This window comes from Protopterus annectens, chromosome 4.part1, assembly GCF_019279795.1.
Source record: "Protopterus annectens isolate FY-2018-M chromosome 4.part1, PAN1.0, whole genome shotgun sequence".
NCBI classification, from domain to species: domain Eukaryota; kingdom Metazoa; phylum Chordata; order Ceratodontiformes; family Protopteridae; genus Protopterus; species Protopterus annectens.
The window spans coordinates 916,820,920-916,837,831 of record NC_056734.1 but is presented as its reverse complement, the minus strand read 5'-3'; the positions used below and the strand labels follow the sequence as shown (position 1 = coordinate 916,837,831).

Below are 16,912 nucleotides of genomic sequence, written 5' to 3'. Positions count from 1 at the left end.
AAGGATTGTGGTCTGTCGATCATGTCGTCCCAAGCAGACAGACACTGGATCCCCTTAGAATGACACCAGAAGCTTAGCCAGTTGTTGAAGTCAATCATTTTGGTGGTATCATTCTGGGTGATGGCAGGATGCTACTCAGGGCTAGGGTCATACCTGCTTGGGCTACATGATCCGAGAGCTCCTCCATGTCTCTTTTCATGTAGTCCAGGGATGTACATCTCAGGTCATTCACACCAACATGGACAAATGACAGAGTCATATTTGTACTTGTGGAGTAACTTGAGTCCTTGCGTTATAGGTTCATAAGTTCATAGGTAGGTACTAGGCTATTGGCCCTAGGGCCTATACAAGCCTAGCTAAAAAGGTACCCTGGCATTTGCCACCCAAGGACATTATTTTCCTGTGCCCCTGTCAAGCAGAACCACAGAGGTGATCCCAGGGGTGAATTTCCTATTTTCCATCGAATCTTCAAGATTTTTCTTGAAGAGTACCAATGAGGAGCTTTGTTTGATATAGATAGGTAGTTTGTTCAAGAGTATGGGAAGTCTCTGGGACAGGAATCTATCCCTCCAGCATGTTCTGTTTATTGTGGTGACAAGTTTTAAGTCCCTAGAGCATGTAACTCAGAGGGATTGGGATTTCTTTAAGTGGGTATGTCCAACAGCTCTGGGATTGACATAGCTTTGTATGTTAGCCAGAGATCGCCTCTGAGTAGGCAATATGCAACAGAGTAAAGCTGGAGTTTTTTTAGATGGTCTGCATAGGGCATCTGTTTGAGGCCAGTAATCCTCTTTCTGAGGTATTTCTGCGGCCTTTCTAGTTGTTGTAGATGTCTTGTGAGGTACATACCAAAAGAGGCATTGTATTCTATAATGGGTCTAATGAGTGATGAGTAGAGGGGAACAATTACCTATTTTTTCCTGGATGAGAAACCTTTTGTGATGAGGTATGTTATGTGGTGGATACTGGTACATGACAGGCAGCTGAAAATAACTTTCTCCTTGTTTAGCCTGGTGAGTGGGACATCAGTGTGCCTGACTATAGAGTCACCTAAGACTAGTGTATTGGGTACGTTGTTTTGCCTTATGGGCTGAGGTTGTGTAGTACACTGATTTTGTGGGCTATGTGTCATTTGGGTAGTGTTGGGGGGGTGGTGGTTGCTTGTATTTCAGCTTTGGAGGTCTCTATTGTTTGGGCAGATTTTTATTGAGACCCTCCGTGAATGCAGTTGTGCGTTTTGTGTTACTATGGCTGGGTTTAGGTGGTGTAGGTTTTGATGGACTATGTGTTCAGTATGGTAATGTGCAGGTGTTTGCCTTCTCCTCTTGATTTTCTAGTACAGTCTTGGCTGGAAAGAGCTTGGCTTCCAGTTTGGCTATATAAGTGTATCTCTCACAGGTTGTAGTGTTGGGTGGTAGGAGGAGAGGGTTGTCAGTGTACATGAGGCAACTGCTACATTTAGCTTCAGCCTATGGTTTTGACATAAGCTAAAGGTTTGTGAAAGTCCCTCTTAGAAGATTTAAAACTCTGGGGAGTTAATGATGGTGCAGTGAAACAGGAGCCAACTGTTTTATGTTATCTTGTTTAAATGTACTGATTTTAGTCATTTATATGTTGTATCTTTTTAAGAACTTATCGGTAGTTATTGGGTGAAGTTATTTAAAGACTTGGGGAACAATCACCATTTGTTCAGAGGAAGTTCTGTGCATTTGAGGATGAAAATACTTCCAATATGGTTTAAACTTTTTAACTTCTTTTGGTATTTTTGGTTGGTTCCTGTTTCACTACATGTTTTGTGGTTAATAGCTGTTTTTTGTGCAGTACTATCCTGGATTTTAAGTTTATGATGGTACCAAATTTATAGTCATCTGCAAATCTGGTCAGTCATAATCCCCTTAACAGTTGCTTTGACTTCCAAGATGTAAATACCAGTGAGGAGTGTCCCTAGGGCTGAACCCTGAGGTACATTACTAATGATAAGTTTTTTGGAGGTGGTAGAGCAGTCCACCTTCTGTTTGTGAGAAAATTTGCTATCTAGTGAGTTACACATGGATTTACTTTTAGCTGAGATAGTTAACCTACAATACCAAGTGGGAAATGGCGTGGAATACCTTTGTGAGGTGTAGATATGGGGTGTGTATTTTACTTATTTATTTATTTATTTATTTTTTTATTTAACATTTTTTGTTGGAAAAAAGAACTAGGTTCCATCCAGACATCCTGCCAGTGGTGGGCCGGGAGAAATGCCCAAGGCCTTGTATGTCTTTAGAGGGAGAGGAGGAAACCCCGCGGAACCAGCATGAGAAACGCAGCAGACAGAGGGAGAACACACAAACTCGAACAGAGAAGCTGAGAAGAAGAACGACCTGAACCTCTTGCTGTGAGCGGACTTGCCCTCATCCATGGCATTAGTATCCGTCTTAAAAATGTTAGCTTGGTTGAATAGGCAGGATCTATCCTTGACAAATCCAAGAGTCTGTAGGATACCTATGTCCATATGTATTAATTCAATAATGATTCTTTACATAGCTCAATAAATGAGGTTGGTTAGACTTATTGGTCTATAATTTCTTGTGTCCATTTATGTCCCACCTTTCTACATGGGAATCATTACTGCAATCCTCCATTCATTTGGCACAAAGACTCTTTGTAGGCTGACATCAAATATTGACTGTAGGGGGTCTGCAGGTCATTTTTTAGAATGGCCAGAAAGCAGTCTGGTATGTTGTCCAGCCCCATAGAACAGCATTCTTGGCCTTGGAAAGTACCTTAAGGACTTGATCATAGGAGATTTAAGGGGGAGGCATAAATGTGTGTATGAGATCCAGAAATGTAGGAGGGGAGAGGGGAGTGAAGTTACAGCCAAATTTATCTTCCAGTAGATTTGCTATGTCCTCTGAGTCAGAGAATGTAATATCATTTACTATCACTTCTGCACAGTGATGAGGATTGTAACATATCAAAAGAAGGCTTTATAGCCATCCTTTTCCAATTACCCAAAAACACAAACTCAGAGATGTGAATACCTGTGAAAGCATTACAATCAAATTTTCTAAATGCATTAGTTGCACATTGAATCAATGTATGCTCCTTTTGTCAATAGTCCTACATTACTATTTCTCTATATAAATAGTGCTTCAGGAGTCCTTTACATTCACTAGTGCCTCTTTATCCCTCTATGCCCATCTTCTGAGGTATTCCTCATTTCACATTCCCATAAAAGACTTATTAGTACTGAATGTTCCCCCTTATCTTTATGTTATATCTCCATATAATTTGTTTCAACATCATAGTGGTTCAATACGTATAATTGAGGGTTGGCTGTACCCCTGATAATCACCCAAAAGCTATCTTACTTTCCTGGGCCACTTGAGGGCCACTAGGTACTCTCATTATTGCCTGACATCCGGTCCATCTGTTTGTAGTTGCTTCAATATTTTGAAGAGCACAATGGCAAAACAATCTTTTGGATTTGGGTCTCCTAGCCTTCTCATGCCTTTCTAAGTATTATCCAGTAATACCCGAGTTCCTGTGATAACAAGATAAATAATGAGGAAACCTATCTGTGTGGAAGATCTAAGATTCCCTACAGATCAGGAACCTAATAAAAACCAAACTGTGAATATCCAAGAATAATAACAGGTAGTAGAAATACTTTCTTTAAAACTTTTCTAAATCCACTATTGAAAGTAGGGAAGCACAAGCTGGTTCGAGTCTAATAGTCCTTATTAAAAACACACAAGCAAGCAATCCAAATAGTGGTTGAAACAACAGTATAAAGTATAGAAATTCACCATTCCATTTATATACCTATTTAAAAGTGTGTGTAAAAGCATGGGAGTGGCTAACTAGGGTAGCTGTGCTGTAAAAGACAATTAGCATGTTTACTTGCTAAATATCCTTTGCCCCATAGACCAGTGATATGTCCTACTTCAATCTTTGTGAGTCCAAGATATGCTAAACTAAACTAAAACTAAAAGTTAAAGTAAAAATTAATACATTAATAATTGCTAAAAACTTCCTGAAAGTATTTCTTTGTAGTATAAAAAAAAAAGTTAGCATACGAGTTCAAAGTTCCAGAGAAATGTTTTCTGCCAACATTCAGAAACATTTTTGACATTGATTGTTTTCATCTATTAGAACTTCCAAAGGTTTATGTGTCAAGTGGAAAAAGCAACTAAAAATTAAAAAATTAAATAACAGTACATAACCATGCCAAAATTGCTCTTATTTTCTACAACTTCACCTAATAACCTGCACTCCTATCAAATTATTGCAATGTTCCAAACTCTACCCTGATTCATTTTAGATTAAAATATTAATACATCATCAGCATATATAAGGCAGTCACTTATTCAAACCCTACAGTTATATAGCCAACCATGACAAACATTCTTACCCTGCCTGCCAAAAGTTGTCAAATGTCATGCAAAAATTACTGGCAATGAGGGATGCCTTAGTCTTGTCCTCCCCTCAACAAAGTGAAGGCAGCAAAATCCCTAATTTAACTTTGTCTTCAATTCTGATCCATTATAAATCATGAAATACAAATTGATAAATCTTTCTGGTATCCCAAACCTGTGTTGAATGTTCAGCAGCTATATCCCCACTCCACCATGATAAATAGTTTCTCAACATCTTAAACTAATAATTTTTTGATTTGTCATTAGCTTTATCTTCTAATAGCAAGACTACGTGCTTTATTTTTGCAGTGTTTGCCATTCCACTCCAAACTGTAATTGGTCTGTATTAGGTAAAAAATGCCAGCCTTCTAGCTAAAAGAGACATAAACAGTTTACAGTGATAATTCAGACTTCAAATAGGCTTGCTGAAGATGACAATTGGTCTTTTTCTACCTCCATCAGCATTACCAACATCATGACTCTCCTCCAAATTCAGTTTGGCCCCTGTTTACAGGAACTCATTGAACATGTTTACTAAAATCAGATTCAGAAGGGCTTTCCACATTTTCTGACATCTAATGGGATCCCACATCTTCTGGAAGTTTTACCAGTGGTATGCACCTTGATCACTTCCTGTAATTGCAGAACATCTGTTGGTGTTACCAGACTTAATACCTGAGCTTCTGACGGCCTACAAAAGTTAACCCCATTTAAGTATTGATCTGTTTGTCTTTTATTTCTTTGGCCTTGTGTTTAAATTAGTGTAAACAAATTGAAATCAATTTGCTGGTTTCTTTACCTTACCTCAATAGGGACCAAATTGGAGCAGCGAGATTATGTGTATAGCTCTTAATTTTCTCCAACATATTGCTAACCTTTTACCATGGAGAGTCCTGAAAAGATAGATTCCTCAGCCCTTCTCTAAAGAATTTAAGTTTTTACCATGTAGTCCCTAAAAATGTTTTTTTAGTTGTGTTATCCCCCCCCTCTGCTGCTCCATATTATTTTCACTACTTCTCCTAGTTCTCTAAGCCTGTATTTCTCTGTCCTTAAGATTTTACCCAATGTTTTCCCATAAGTGAAATATGCGCATTTTTACTCACAGCAATCACCATTTGAGAGGAATCATATTACCTGCATTAGCCTTTCCCCATCCTCTGTTACCTTTAGAATTTGTTTCCTTTATTAAGTTCTTACACTGTTGAAGTCTTCCTGCTTGAAATAATACATGAGAAATCTTTTATGCCTTTATAATTCTGTTGAGTTTGTATCACACATTTGTACCTGAACTGGGACATACTCAGACTTAACTACATTTATCTAATTAATTATTTACTTAATTTATTAATTTATTTAATTAACTAAATTTCTATTGACTGTATCCAACATGCATACTCTTCTGTTATGTAAATTCTATTCAAACTTACTAGCATTTTATATCTGATAGAGCAGCATTTAAAGTTACTCCCCTGTCTTGCACCACTGTATCATCCATCATTCTATTTTCAAATATAGGCACATGTCCCTCCCATGCTTACTTATGTTCTGAGATCTAGCCCCTTAGATTACATCACTTGTGTGTTGTTGTCTTTTGGCTTTTCCCGGTTAGGGGTCGCCACAGCGGAACTCCGGTCTGCTAATGATTGGCAGTAGATTTTCATGAACACCGAGGTGCCAGCTCGACGTTAAACCTTCAACAAAGGCACGCCCATTTATGCATTTCTTTTGAATGCCCACCCAACCACGGGGAGGGCATGCAGACTCCACACAGAAGGTGCTCCCCGCACTCCAGCCAAGAATCGAATGGGAGAACCTCTTGCTGTGAGGCAACAACACTACTGCTGCACCACCACGGATGTCTTAGATACATCACTAATGATAGTAAATATGTTCTAATCCCCTATGCATATTAGTTCATAATCATAAAGCTTCTTATTATGACATTGATGAACTCAGTGTTGGCGAAATCAGGTGAAAGATAGAGTCAAATTGCAGTACATGTTTATAGTTTAAGGGTGTGCTCACTTATCAAACTGTAGTATATATTAATAGTTTAAGGGTGTGCACACTTATGTAACCAGCGTATTGTACATTTTTTATTTTTTGTATTTTTTCCCCTAACAGATTTGTTTGTTTTTCAACTGAATTTTTAAATTTTCCCATATTAATTGTGGGAAAAGTTTTGAAATGATATATTGTGGTTTCATTTTTTTTATATCACAAAAACCTGGCATTTTAACAGGGGTGTGTAAACTTTTTATATCCATTCTATGAGTTGAAACCTAACAAATATTATTTATTATGGCATTTGGCATGTTTTGGACTGATATTCATTTAAAAAGAAATGAAACCATATAACAGTTTGCAATAACTTTTCTCTTACTAAACCTTTTTTCCATACCTGAAAATCCTGAATTGCAGGAACAGTTATAACTTCCTCGTAGATCAGTTGCAGTGCAAGTTGCATTTGGAGAGCATGGAGAATTCAAACATCCATTGTGTGAAGCTGCAGAAAAAAAGACATTATATAAAATTAAATAAAAACTTAATTAAATTCTAAAGTTTTTAAACTGTGCTACTACAGGACATAAAGCATGTAAAGAAATCTGCCATGAAAAAATGTGCTCTAAATGCTGTTATATGAAGCAAGCAATATTCTGCAGACATTATCACAATTTTATATAATGCTTTGCCAATCCAAATGTTAATAAACTGAATCAGTCAAAAACAAATGGTCAAATTATTCACCCAGAACATCATGTGAAACGTATAGAATATCCATTATCTGTTCATTTGTGCCAAAGCACATTTTTTTCAATGTTAGTATGACTTGACGTAAATCACGCAAAGTGAAAAGAGAGGCATAGCTTGTGTTTGCTTATTTATATAGCTTAGTATATTTTTGAGGTAAATGCAGCTGCTCTAATAATTTACAAGCTCAGTTTTATGACAGAATTATGTTGTACAATTTACGGTAACCATTTGAAATGTAGGGACTCGCTAGAGTGAGTCCCAAAAATAGGGAGACTGAATGGCCAGAACAATGGATTGTATATACTAAGTCCAAGATGCCATTTTTCAGAATATTCCCTTTTCTCTTAGGTAAGCCAATCTCATATATATATGTATATGTTCAGGGGCTGTGGGGGATTGGGGGCTTGGCCATCCTGCAAAATAAGAAGAAGAGAGATTTTCAAGATTTGCACTTCTCCTGTGTTTTCCTTTTTTTTTGTTTTTTTTGGCTTTGTGGCACTTGATATTTCAAGTGCTGACATTTCAATAGGAAGCCCAATTTATGGTTATTTTTTGTTATCTATTCCTAAGTAAGAAACCTTCCCTAACCTAAAAATGCAACAGAATTAACAGAATAGCATAAAATGTACACATTATACATGACATCTGTAAACAAAACAAAATATGCTGTCAGTTTCGTCTAGGTGGTTAAAGAACCACAAATAAATAAATACAAAACTGGCAAACTTGAGAGAAGGATTCAGGCATTTAAGTGACTCACCTTGTAATAACTGGGTTTAGACATGCTGACAGTCAAGGGGATAAATATAAAAACAATGGTAAAGCTGATGAGTTCTCCAACCTATAATATAGGCAATAGCTTCTTCTCTGTTGCCTGTGGTATACATATTCTGAAGAAGGAACTCACTGCCACCAATGCCATTTTTAGGCAAAATAAAACTGGTGGACATTTTAGTTTGATATTTAAAGATTTAAACAATGTAGTTGTGGCTCTGCTTGAGCAAGGAAAAGAGTAAAGTTTGTGGCAGCAATAAAACAACATTTTAGCATACAAAACATCTCCCCCCCACATTCCTAAATTCACCTATATCCTCTGAAGCAGGTAGTGGGGCTGCAGCCAAAGAAAGTGTAAATGTGGGTCAACTCAACTTAGAAAACAGAGATGAGATTATATGAGCCTTATAACCATAAATAATACTGAATATCACATAATTACTAGTTTTTGGTTCCCCTATATGACCTCTAAGTATCACTGTAAGTAAATTAACCAATCTGTTAGCTGTAACAATCCAAACCAGTAAATTACATTGCAGAGACTTCATTTGCACCACATCTCAATGGGACAACTACGCACATGCTAACAGATTCAAATTGCCTGTCAAATCCTATAAACTATGTATACTTTCAGCATCTGTTTTCAAACTTCTATCACAGAAAAATAAAACATACTTTATATCACTCTAACCTATTCTCATTCTGTCACCCCTAGCTGTCATATTCTATCTTACCATCCTTAAAGTGTATTAATCAAGAAGATAAGTAAGTAGACTGACAGACCTTTACCCTAAGTTACATAAACACTCAACACACAACTATGGACAATTTAGGGTCACCGATCTGCATGTGGTTGCAATATGGGAAGATGTTTTATATACAGGTGGCTGAGATAAAAGGTAATTTTGGTTGCTGTTTTCCACTGGAAATCACCACTAGTGCAAATGTGAGCCAGCCTTGATTCCCATATTTTGAGAGAGTTTTCACTTCTTCTGTGTTGACATGACTGTATGGTTGGTATATATGTTTGGGAGGATATCAGAGGTTTACCTCCTACATTGATGGGGTCACTAGGCTTACCCTTAACACTAAGAAATGCAGTATAGTTCATTTGGTAAATGTAGCATTACTACTATTACCATGTTGATAACATTCTCCTTAAATCTGACATAGTCAGTATGGACCTGGATACCCATCATGATAAAATACTGTCCTTTGTGATGGGTAGAAAACCCTTTTACCTTGCACAACTTATCCCTCTTATATCCTCACAATGTTCAAAAAAGTTAAAGTTGCACTTTGTAATTCATTATTAGACCTATAATCGAATTTACTGCCTACTTTGACATATACCCTGCTTAGCATCTAAACCATCTCAAAAATATACTTGGATGCTTCCTTATCAAAACTATCTCAGTTCTCAATATCTTTAGTTATTCTGTTTAATATCACCCAGAGTCCTGAGCAGTAATCTTTACATATGCATCCATTGTGTGAATGACCAATCACTCATTGAATTAATTCATCTAAAAAGAACTAGTGGCAAAGCAAACTAATATTCTACTAGTAGCAAAGCAAACTCATATTCATAACACCTAAATCTATACCATTATATCAAAAACACAAGGTGGCATGACGGGTACATAACCAAATTATTCCCCATTTCTGGAATAGGCTGCCCTTACATATCAAACAGAATACTTCTCTGGCTTAAACAGGAACATTTCTCATGTACCTCTAGTATTGGATGATGTGTCTGAGCTAGACTCTCACAGGCTGTATGCTTAGTAAGAATCTTTGAACCTTTGGACCTATTAACCTTTGAACTATTTTAAAGTCATAAATGAGTCCATAAATACTAAATGTTTGATAAGTACACAGAATCCATCATAAAATTGACATTTTGCATCTGTTTATACACACACACACACACACACACATATATATATATATATATATATATATATATATATATATATATATATATATTATATATATATATATATATATATATATAGATTTGTATCATATTATCATGTTTTCGGAAAGTCAAAATTCTGCACTCTCCCACACCCCCTGAAAATTATGTATACCAACTCTGAGATCGCACTACAGTGGTAAAAAGGGTAAATTTCCCAAATCAAACTGTATGACAATCTACATACACATGCTTTAACTGGAAATCACTGCACACACACACACACACACACACACACACACACACACACACACACACACACACACACACACACACACGCATGCACATGTGTGTGTGTGTGTGTATCAAGACATATTTTATACATGGTGTGATAGTTGTTTAGGTGATAAATTTCATCATGAGAGAGATGTTCTTGTTCTCATGAAGGTGTTGTAACTAATAAAGAACAAAGGCTCTAGACTATTTGTTGGCAGTTTTCCAATTTTTTTTCAGGGTGTTTGTTCTTCATTGGTTGTGGTCATACTCTGTCATTTTGGAAATGTTTTCTTCAGTTTTTGATATGCTTGTTACTTGGAGTTGTGGCTAGGGGCAATCATACAGATAACAGTAATTTGAGTGAAGAAGATAATCCTGATTTAAAGGTTTCTATCCAATAAGTTCCTTGTGACCTATTAGGACTTAGACCTTTTCTAATGTAATGGTACAAAGAAGATGGTTGCTGTTCCAAATGCTAAAGTGATCACAAGGTCCTCTAGTGAATGTAAGTAAAGAGACTTTGGTAGTTGACACCCTTTTAGTCATGCTGAAAATGTGGTGGATTTGTTATTGGGTGGTACTTTAAATCCTTTTTGGGTATTTCATCAGCTTCATCTACTTAAACCAGTGGAAATACTAACAATAGAACTGTTCTCATGTATAAGTCACATATTTATAACTTGGAACATAAATTATTGTAACTTAGTGCTATTGTCTATGATAATTTTTATCTAGAACAATATAGCACACTCAGGCAAAATGTGCTTGGTCTAAAAGATGTATAAGTTTCCAAACATAATCATTGTTCAAGACAACATATATAAAAATTTAGTTAATTTATATAATATTTATGGGAGAACAAGTGCTGATATGTTTAATTGAACAGAACACTTCTATGATTAATGCATTAAAAACTGAGGTTTGCATAATTAATAAAACCATTAAATGTCACTCACATTTTAGTAAGGCATATAGCTACTATTGTGAACAAGAAACAGGAAAAAATGGAAAGGGATACAGAAGCTGATAAACATAATAAATCACTATGTACTTGCACATAATAGTTCCTCAGTGAACAGTGATGAAATCTGTATTTCCTCATCTGGTGGTAATTTCAACACTGTGCTCAAATCTGATGATATTCAGTCAAATGTTCAGTTTCCTTCTGTGCCATGGAGGTATAAAAGGCTTGATTCCTGAGGTTGCACAGTTCTCATGATTAATACTGTTATTACTGTTAATCCAACATATACTCTTGGTCGGAGCAATAGTAATACCTCAGATTTCCAGGAAAGCCACAGCTATGCTTTAGCACAGAACAATATTCTTTAGCTGAGAGATCAGTCTAGAGGGAGACTGAGAGGCAGATGACAAAGTCAGGGTAATAATGGATTGGGCCAATACAAGTTAATTTGAAATGCCCTGTCTATAAATATAGTACTTTTTGTTTATCTAAATTTCATTGTAATATTCTCAAAAGCTTTTTCTGTATTTCTTAAAAACATGCAAATTTAGTGACTGTGTTACTATATCTCGGATTGTTAAATATACATTATATTTTAAGTTATATAATTTATTTTGGGTATGGAAAGTCTTGTATTGTTGAGAAAAAGAATGCCTTTAATCACAGTTTAGTTTCCATACTACAAACTTTTGTGGGTACCTGTGATAAAGACATTTGTAAATTATTGTGTACAAATACTCAACTTAAATAGTACAATACCACTGTAGACGAAAGGTAAGCCTTCCTTGAGTTAAAAAATAATCTAATTATATCGGAATTATGAAGGCTGACAAAGGTAGTGGCATATTAATAATGAAAAAAAGCACGTATAATAAGTTATGTCAACATTTACCTAAGACATTATAAAGTGATCACAGAATACGGTATGTTACAGAGGTATAGATGTAAAGATAGTTGCTTATTAGAAGTATTTCTTCAAGGGTATATCCTTTTTAATTGCTGTGATTTGTTTTTTAAAAAATGCATTATCCTAAAATGAGTAGAATTTTTGTAATCCCAAAATTTCATAAGAATTCTATTGATCCTCCATTTAGGCCTATCTTGACTCCTTTGCATGGTAAAACTGAAAGAATTTCTGTTTATTTGGATAAGATACTTAATCCTATAGTACAATCAACAAATGTTATCATTCGTATTCTTGATTGTGTTTAGATTTATTAAAAAGTTAACAGATTACTGATTCTTAGATTTTTAGGGCTACTTTTGACATAGCTTCCTTATATATATATATATTTCACGTCCATATTTGGCTACCAATAAGAAAATGAATGGCTAAATCTTGAATGTAAAAGAGTGAAACAAAAAAGCAATGAACAAGGACATCAATGAGAATAAATGCAAGAAACGGCCATAGTTGACCAACAATCAAAAAGTAACAAGATACATAAGATAAGTGAAGAGAAACCTTTTAAATTTGCCTTATTCCCCAATGTAGTGAGATTTCACAGTTGGTATATACAGACCCCCCCCCCCCACCTTGGTTGGTTTTGTTTGCAATGTTCCCTGACTATGGCTTCTCAACGCATTTCCTTTTGATGAGATCCTTGTTCGCTGCTTTTTTGTTTCACTCTTTTTCATTCAAGATTTAGCCTTTCATGTTTTATTGTTTTAGGTAGCTGGACATAGACCTGTATTTTTCAAGATACTGGAATAAATATTATTAGATCTTGTTTGCATAAGTATATGTCACTTTATTCTATTAATGTCAATAATACATGTATGCTTTTTAAGTAATATCTTTTTTAATGTTTTTAGGATCAGATGTATCACCAACTCAAGGACCTGGCAATGAATACAAAAGTGGCCACTGCCATTACCAATTTAGTTATGACTTAGTGGGAAGTAAATATTGTGGGAAGAAATAGCCAGGGAATTGTTATGGCTAGGCTTGTATAGGCCCTAGGGCTGATAACCTAGTAGCAACCTATGAACCTATGAACCTAAATGGGATCTCTAATATCTTTGCAATGTTTCAAATATGTCTCATTTTAAAGGAGATACAGTGATGATTTTCTTTTAAGTTAGAATGTTAATGAGAAAGAATTTGATAAATTTCTGAAAGAATTAAATAGTACCACTACTTTTTCTTTTACACTTGGACAGAGGGAGTATTGTATATTTTTGGAACTTTACATCACTTTAGAGATCCTATAGCTGATTGTTACTACTATGTTACTGAAATTTAATAAATTGTTTTCTAGTCCTGAGGAGCTTTTCTCCCCAGGTCTCTGCTGAAAATGAGCCAAAAGCTCAGCCAGACTAACCAGGTTAACCAAATGTAAAATAAAAATAAAATAAATAAATAAATATCAATAAATCTTGTTTTCAGAGTATTATCTATATGAAAGAGACCTTTGTTAATAATTATTTATATAATTCTTTACATTCTGATAGTCAACATTCAAACATAATGAAATGAAATGTCATAAGAGGTCAGCTCAGTTGTTTGTGTAGGTTAATAAATGATGATATTTTTTTTGATGTTGAAGTGCAATATTTAAGAAATGTATTTATAGGCAAAGGCTATTCAGTCAATAAGCTGGATGGGATTGTTCCAGAAGTCAAACAAAATGGAGTTGATAAATTTTCTTCTGTATTGTTAACCAGTTATGTTCCTAAAAGAAACAGATTCAGAAGTTAAAGTATATAACAGAGCATCTCTTATTCCAATTTGACTTAATAACAATAGTATTAAAATGTTGTTTCCAAAAAACTGGAAGCACATAGCTGGAAATCAGGATTTAGTTCAAGCTTTACACTCACTACTGAAGTTTAGTTATAAGAAAATTAACAACCTGAAAAGTATATTTAAAAAGCCATATGGGTTATTTAAATGTGAACTTAAAGGTCAGTTTGGGATTTATCCATGTAAAGATTGAAGACTATGTAGCTATATTAATAGTAGTTACAGTTTGTGGAAAACATAGAAGTACGGAGATCTTTGGCAAAAAACAACAGTACTAAATATGTTGTTCTTGTGACCGATTCTATGTGGGTAAAATTTTCAGAAAGAATAAAGGAACACAGGTTAGCTATTACTAATTATGATTGTTATAACTCTGTAGCAAAGCATAATAATTCTTACAAAGGTTTTAAAAATGTATATTTTTTGTTTTAGATGATGTAGCGACATATTTAAATTAGGGTAGTATGCTAGAAGTCCTATAATTCAAATGGCAGCTGTCATTAGCTGCAGATAAAAACCCTAGGTTAAATTAGTCCAGAAATATTAAATATTTGTTAATTGCAGAGAAGATATGATAGTTATTCAGGAAATAGTTTATTTAGGTTATACATTTCATCTTGAGGGAGATTTTCTTGTTTTGATGAAGCTCTTTTAACAAATGAAGAACAAAAGTGCTAAAAATATCAATTTGTTTTTGGTAGTTTTTTCAATTTCTATTCAGAGTGTTTGCTGCTTATTGGTAAAAATTGTAGCCCTTGTCATTCCACAAGTGTTTTATTCAGTTCTGTCTTTAAAGCATGCTTTATCTGACTAGTATAAACTATAGAAACAGAAAATTAAAGGAGTACATGGCAATGGTAGAAAAAAATGCAGACATTTTAAATTACATTGTTTGATATGCGAGTATTGTACTTTCTTCCCTTATAAAGAATTGATAATCTTTTGCTTGGGAGGGTGGCCTAATTGTTAAGGTGTTTGCCTTACAAATGCAAGGTGCAGGGTTTGAGTCTCACAAGGGATAATTGGCTAGACTTAAAATGGCCCACAAGAGTACTTATCTATGTGTATGAAATGGCTATTAGGGCCAGCAACTAATTTTTACAAAAGTAATCACTGAGAATAAAGTTCTCAACCTTTCAGTAGGCTACCTCTCACCCCATTCTTCAACAGACAATTTTAGATCCCTTATTTATGGCACTAACATGTCCAAACCACACAGAAACAGTTTCTCACTACTTGGTAACTTAATATTAATTTGCTCCACTCCAAAGTTACAGACTGTACTAAAAATGACAACCTGAAGCAGTTAGTAAAACAACCTATTTACCCTAATGTCAAAACTAAAAATAACACATTAATAGATATAGTTATAACCGATGGCCCCTCGAGTATTATATATTACCATTCACACATCACCTGTCAGTGATCACAGTCTAGTTTATTTTCTCCTACATTACTCAGTCCCATAACATTCTCTCCACATCTAACCTTCCTCAAACCTAAGTTTGATGTTAACATCAAAAAGTCATATCAGTCCTCACCTTCACAAACTGGCCATGTATACTAAACACAACCAAAGCAAATCTTGCAACAGAATCCTTCAAAAACATTGTCAAAAAACTACAAGATTTATTACTTCTATTACTTATTAATTTATATTATCCAGAAAAAGAATAACTGATTAATCAATGAACTAAATGCACTACTAAGACAGGTCTGAGGTATGGTGTACATGGAATTGTAGAATAACCCCCCAACACAAGAACATATGTTAATTGACTAAGAAATTGCTCAAACAAATCATTAGGAAGCATAAAATCCTACATGAAAGCAAAACAATATGCACAGTTAATACTCCAAAACAGTTCTGGAAAGAAATCAATAGACTGGTAGGCAGAAACAATCCAGCATTCACTCTCAGTATATTTAGTATTTTTTTTCTTGGAAATTAGCATCCTACCAATGTTTTTTTCTCTAAATTAAATTTGCCTTAAACTCCTTAGCCCCTCCACCACATTTCTCTGTCTTACTCCAGGCATAGTACATATAAAGAAATAAAGCCAACCCTTGAGCAATGAAAAATAGATAGCCAACCAAGAACAGATGGCCTCTGTCCCTGGTCAACTATCACTATACAGAATTTGTCAGAGCACCATTTTGACATATATACAAAATCTGCATAGTGCAAAACACCATGTCAAGTGTACAGAATATTGTTATAGTAAGTCCTTTCTAATCATAAAAGACAAAGGTAAATAAAACAAAACCAACCAAATACCACCTAGTCTCTTTCTACTACCTAATATCTATCCTTCCAACCAATGGTAAAATTATAGAGAAAGTAATTTTTGCACAAATTACAACCTAAAATAACTATTACAAGCTCCTCCCATCCAAACAACATGGCTTCTGGTCTGGTTGTAGTGAGCTAATAGCCTTATAGAATTTCATCAACGATATTCTATGAGCAGACAAAGCCTCTAAACTTATTAACCTTATTAAGGCATTTGACATAGTACATCATAACTTGCCTCTGGACCACCTAACTGATATAAGCATTAGCCATGAGGTTATACCTTGGTTCCATAATTATCTGTATAAATGCTACTTCTGTGTAAAGGTTGAGTAATCTTTCTCAGCCTCAACCAATATCAAACATAGATTTACATAATTCTCCATGACTTCTCCTGTTATCTATCTACATAAACAAACTACCCTTTCACCTTCCACCTGTCCCCTAAAAACTGTATGCCCACAATGTAGTCTTAGTCCGCTCAAAGAAATCTGTAACAATCCTGAATGAAGAAATTCAGTCTGACTTCCTCTTCCTTATCCACTGGATTAATAACAAGCTTCTTCTCAAGTTAACTAAAACAAAAACAATGCTGTTCAGAACCAAGAAGGAATTCAACAAAACTAATTATTGTGCACAACAATGCTGCAATAGAAAATGGTAAACTGTAAACTAAGTATCTGGGAAAGTGGCTAGACTCATCCCTTAACTTTACCTTTACCTAGACGATACAAGAAAAACATGAATGAACTACTGCTCTGGAATAACATTATTTCAGCCTTTC

At 35.0% G+C, this 16,912-nt stretch overlaps 1 protein-coding gene across 1 annotated transcript in view; it reads right to left on the bottom strand.

The window, feature by feature from the left end:
• The window catches only part of LOC122801342 (fibrillin-2-like), a 662,974-nt gene that overhangs the window by 414,093 nt on the left and 231,969 nt on the right, over window positions 1–16,912 (bottom strand). Inside the window, exon 26 of the mRNA XM_044070882.1 lies at window positions 6,805–6,909. Within this exon, the coding sequence (XP_043926817.1) occupies window positions 6,805–6,909 (105 nt within the window). The remainder of the gene's footprint in view (window positions 1–6,804; window positions 6,910–16,912) is intronic.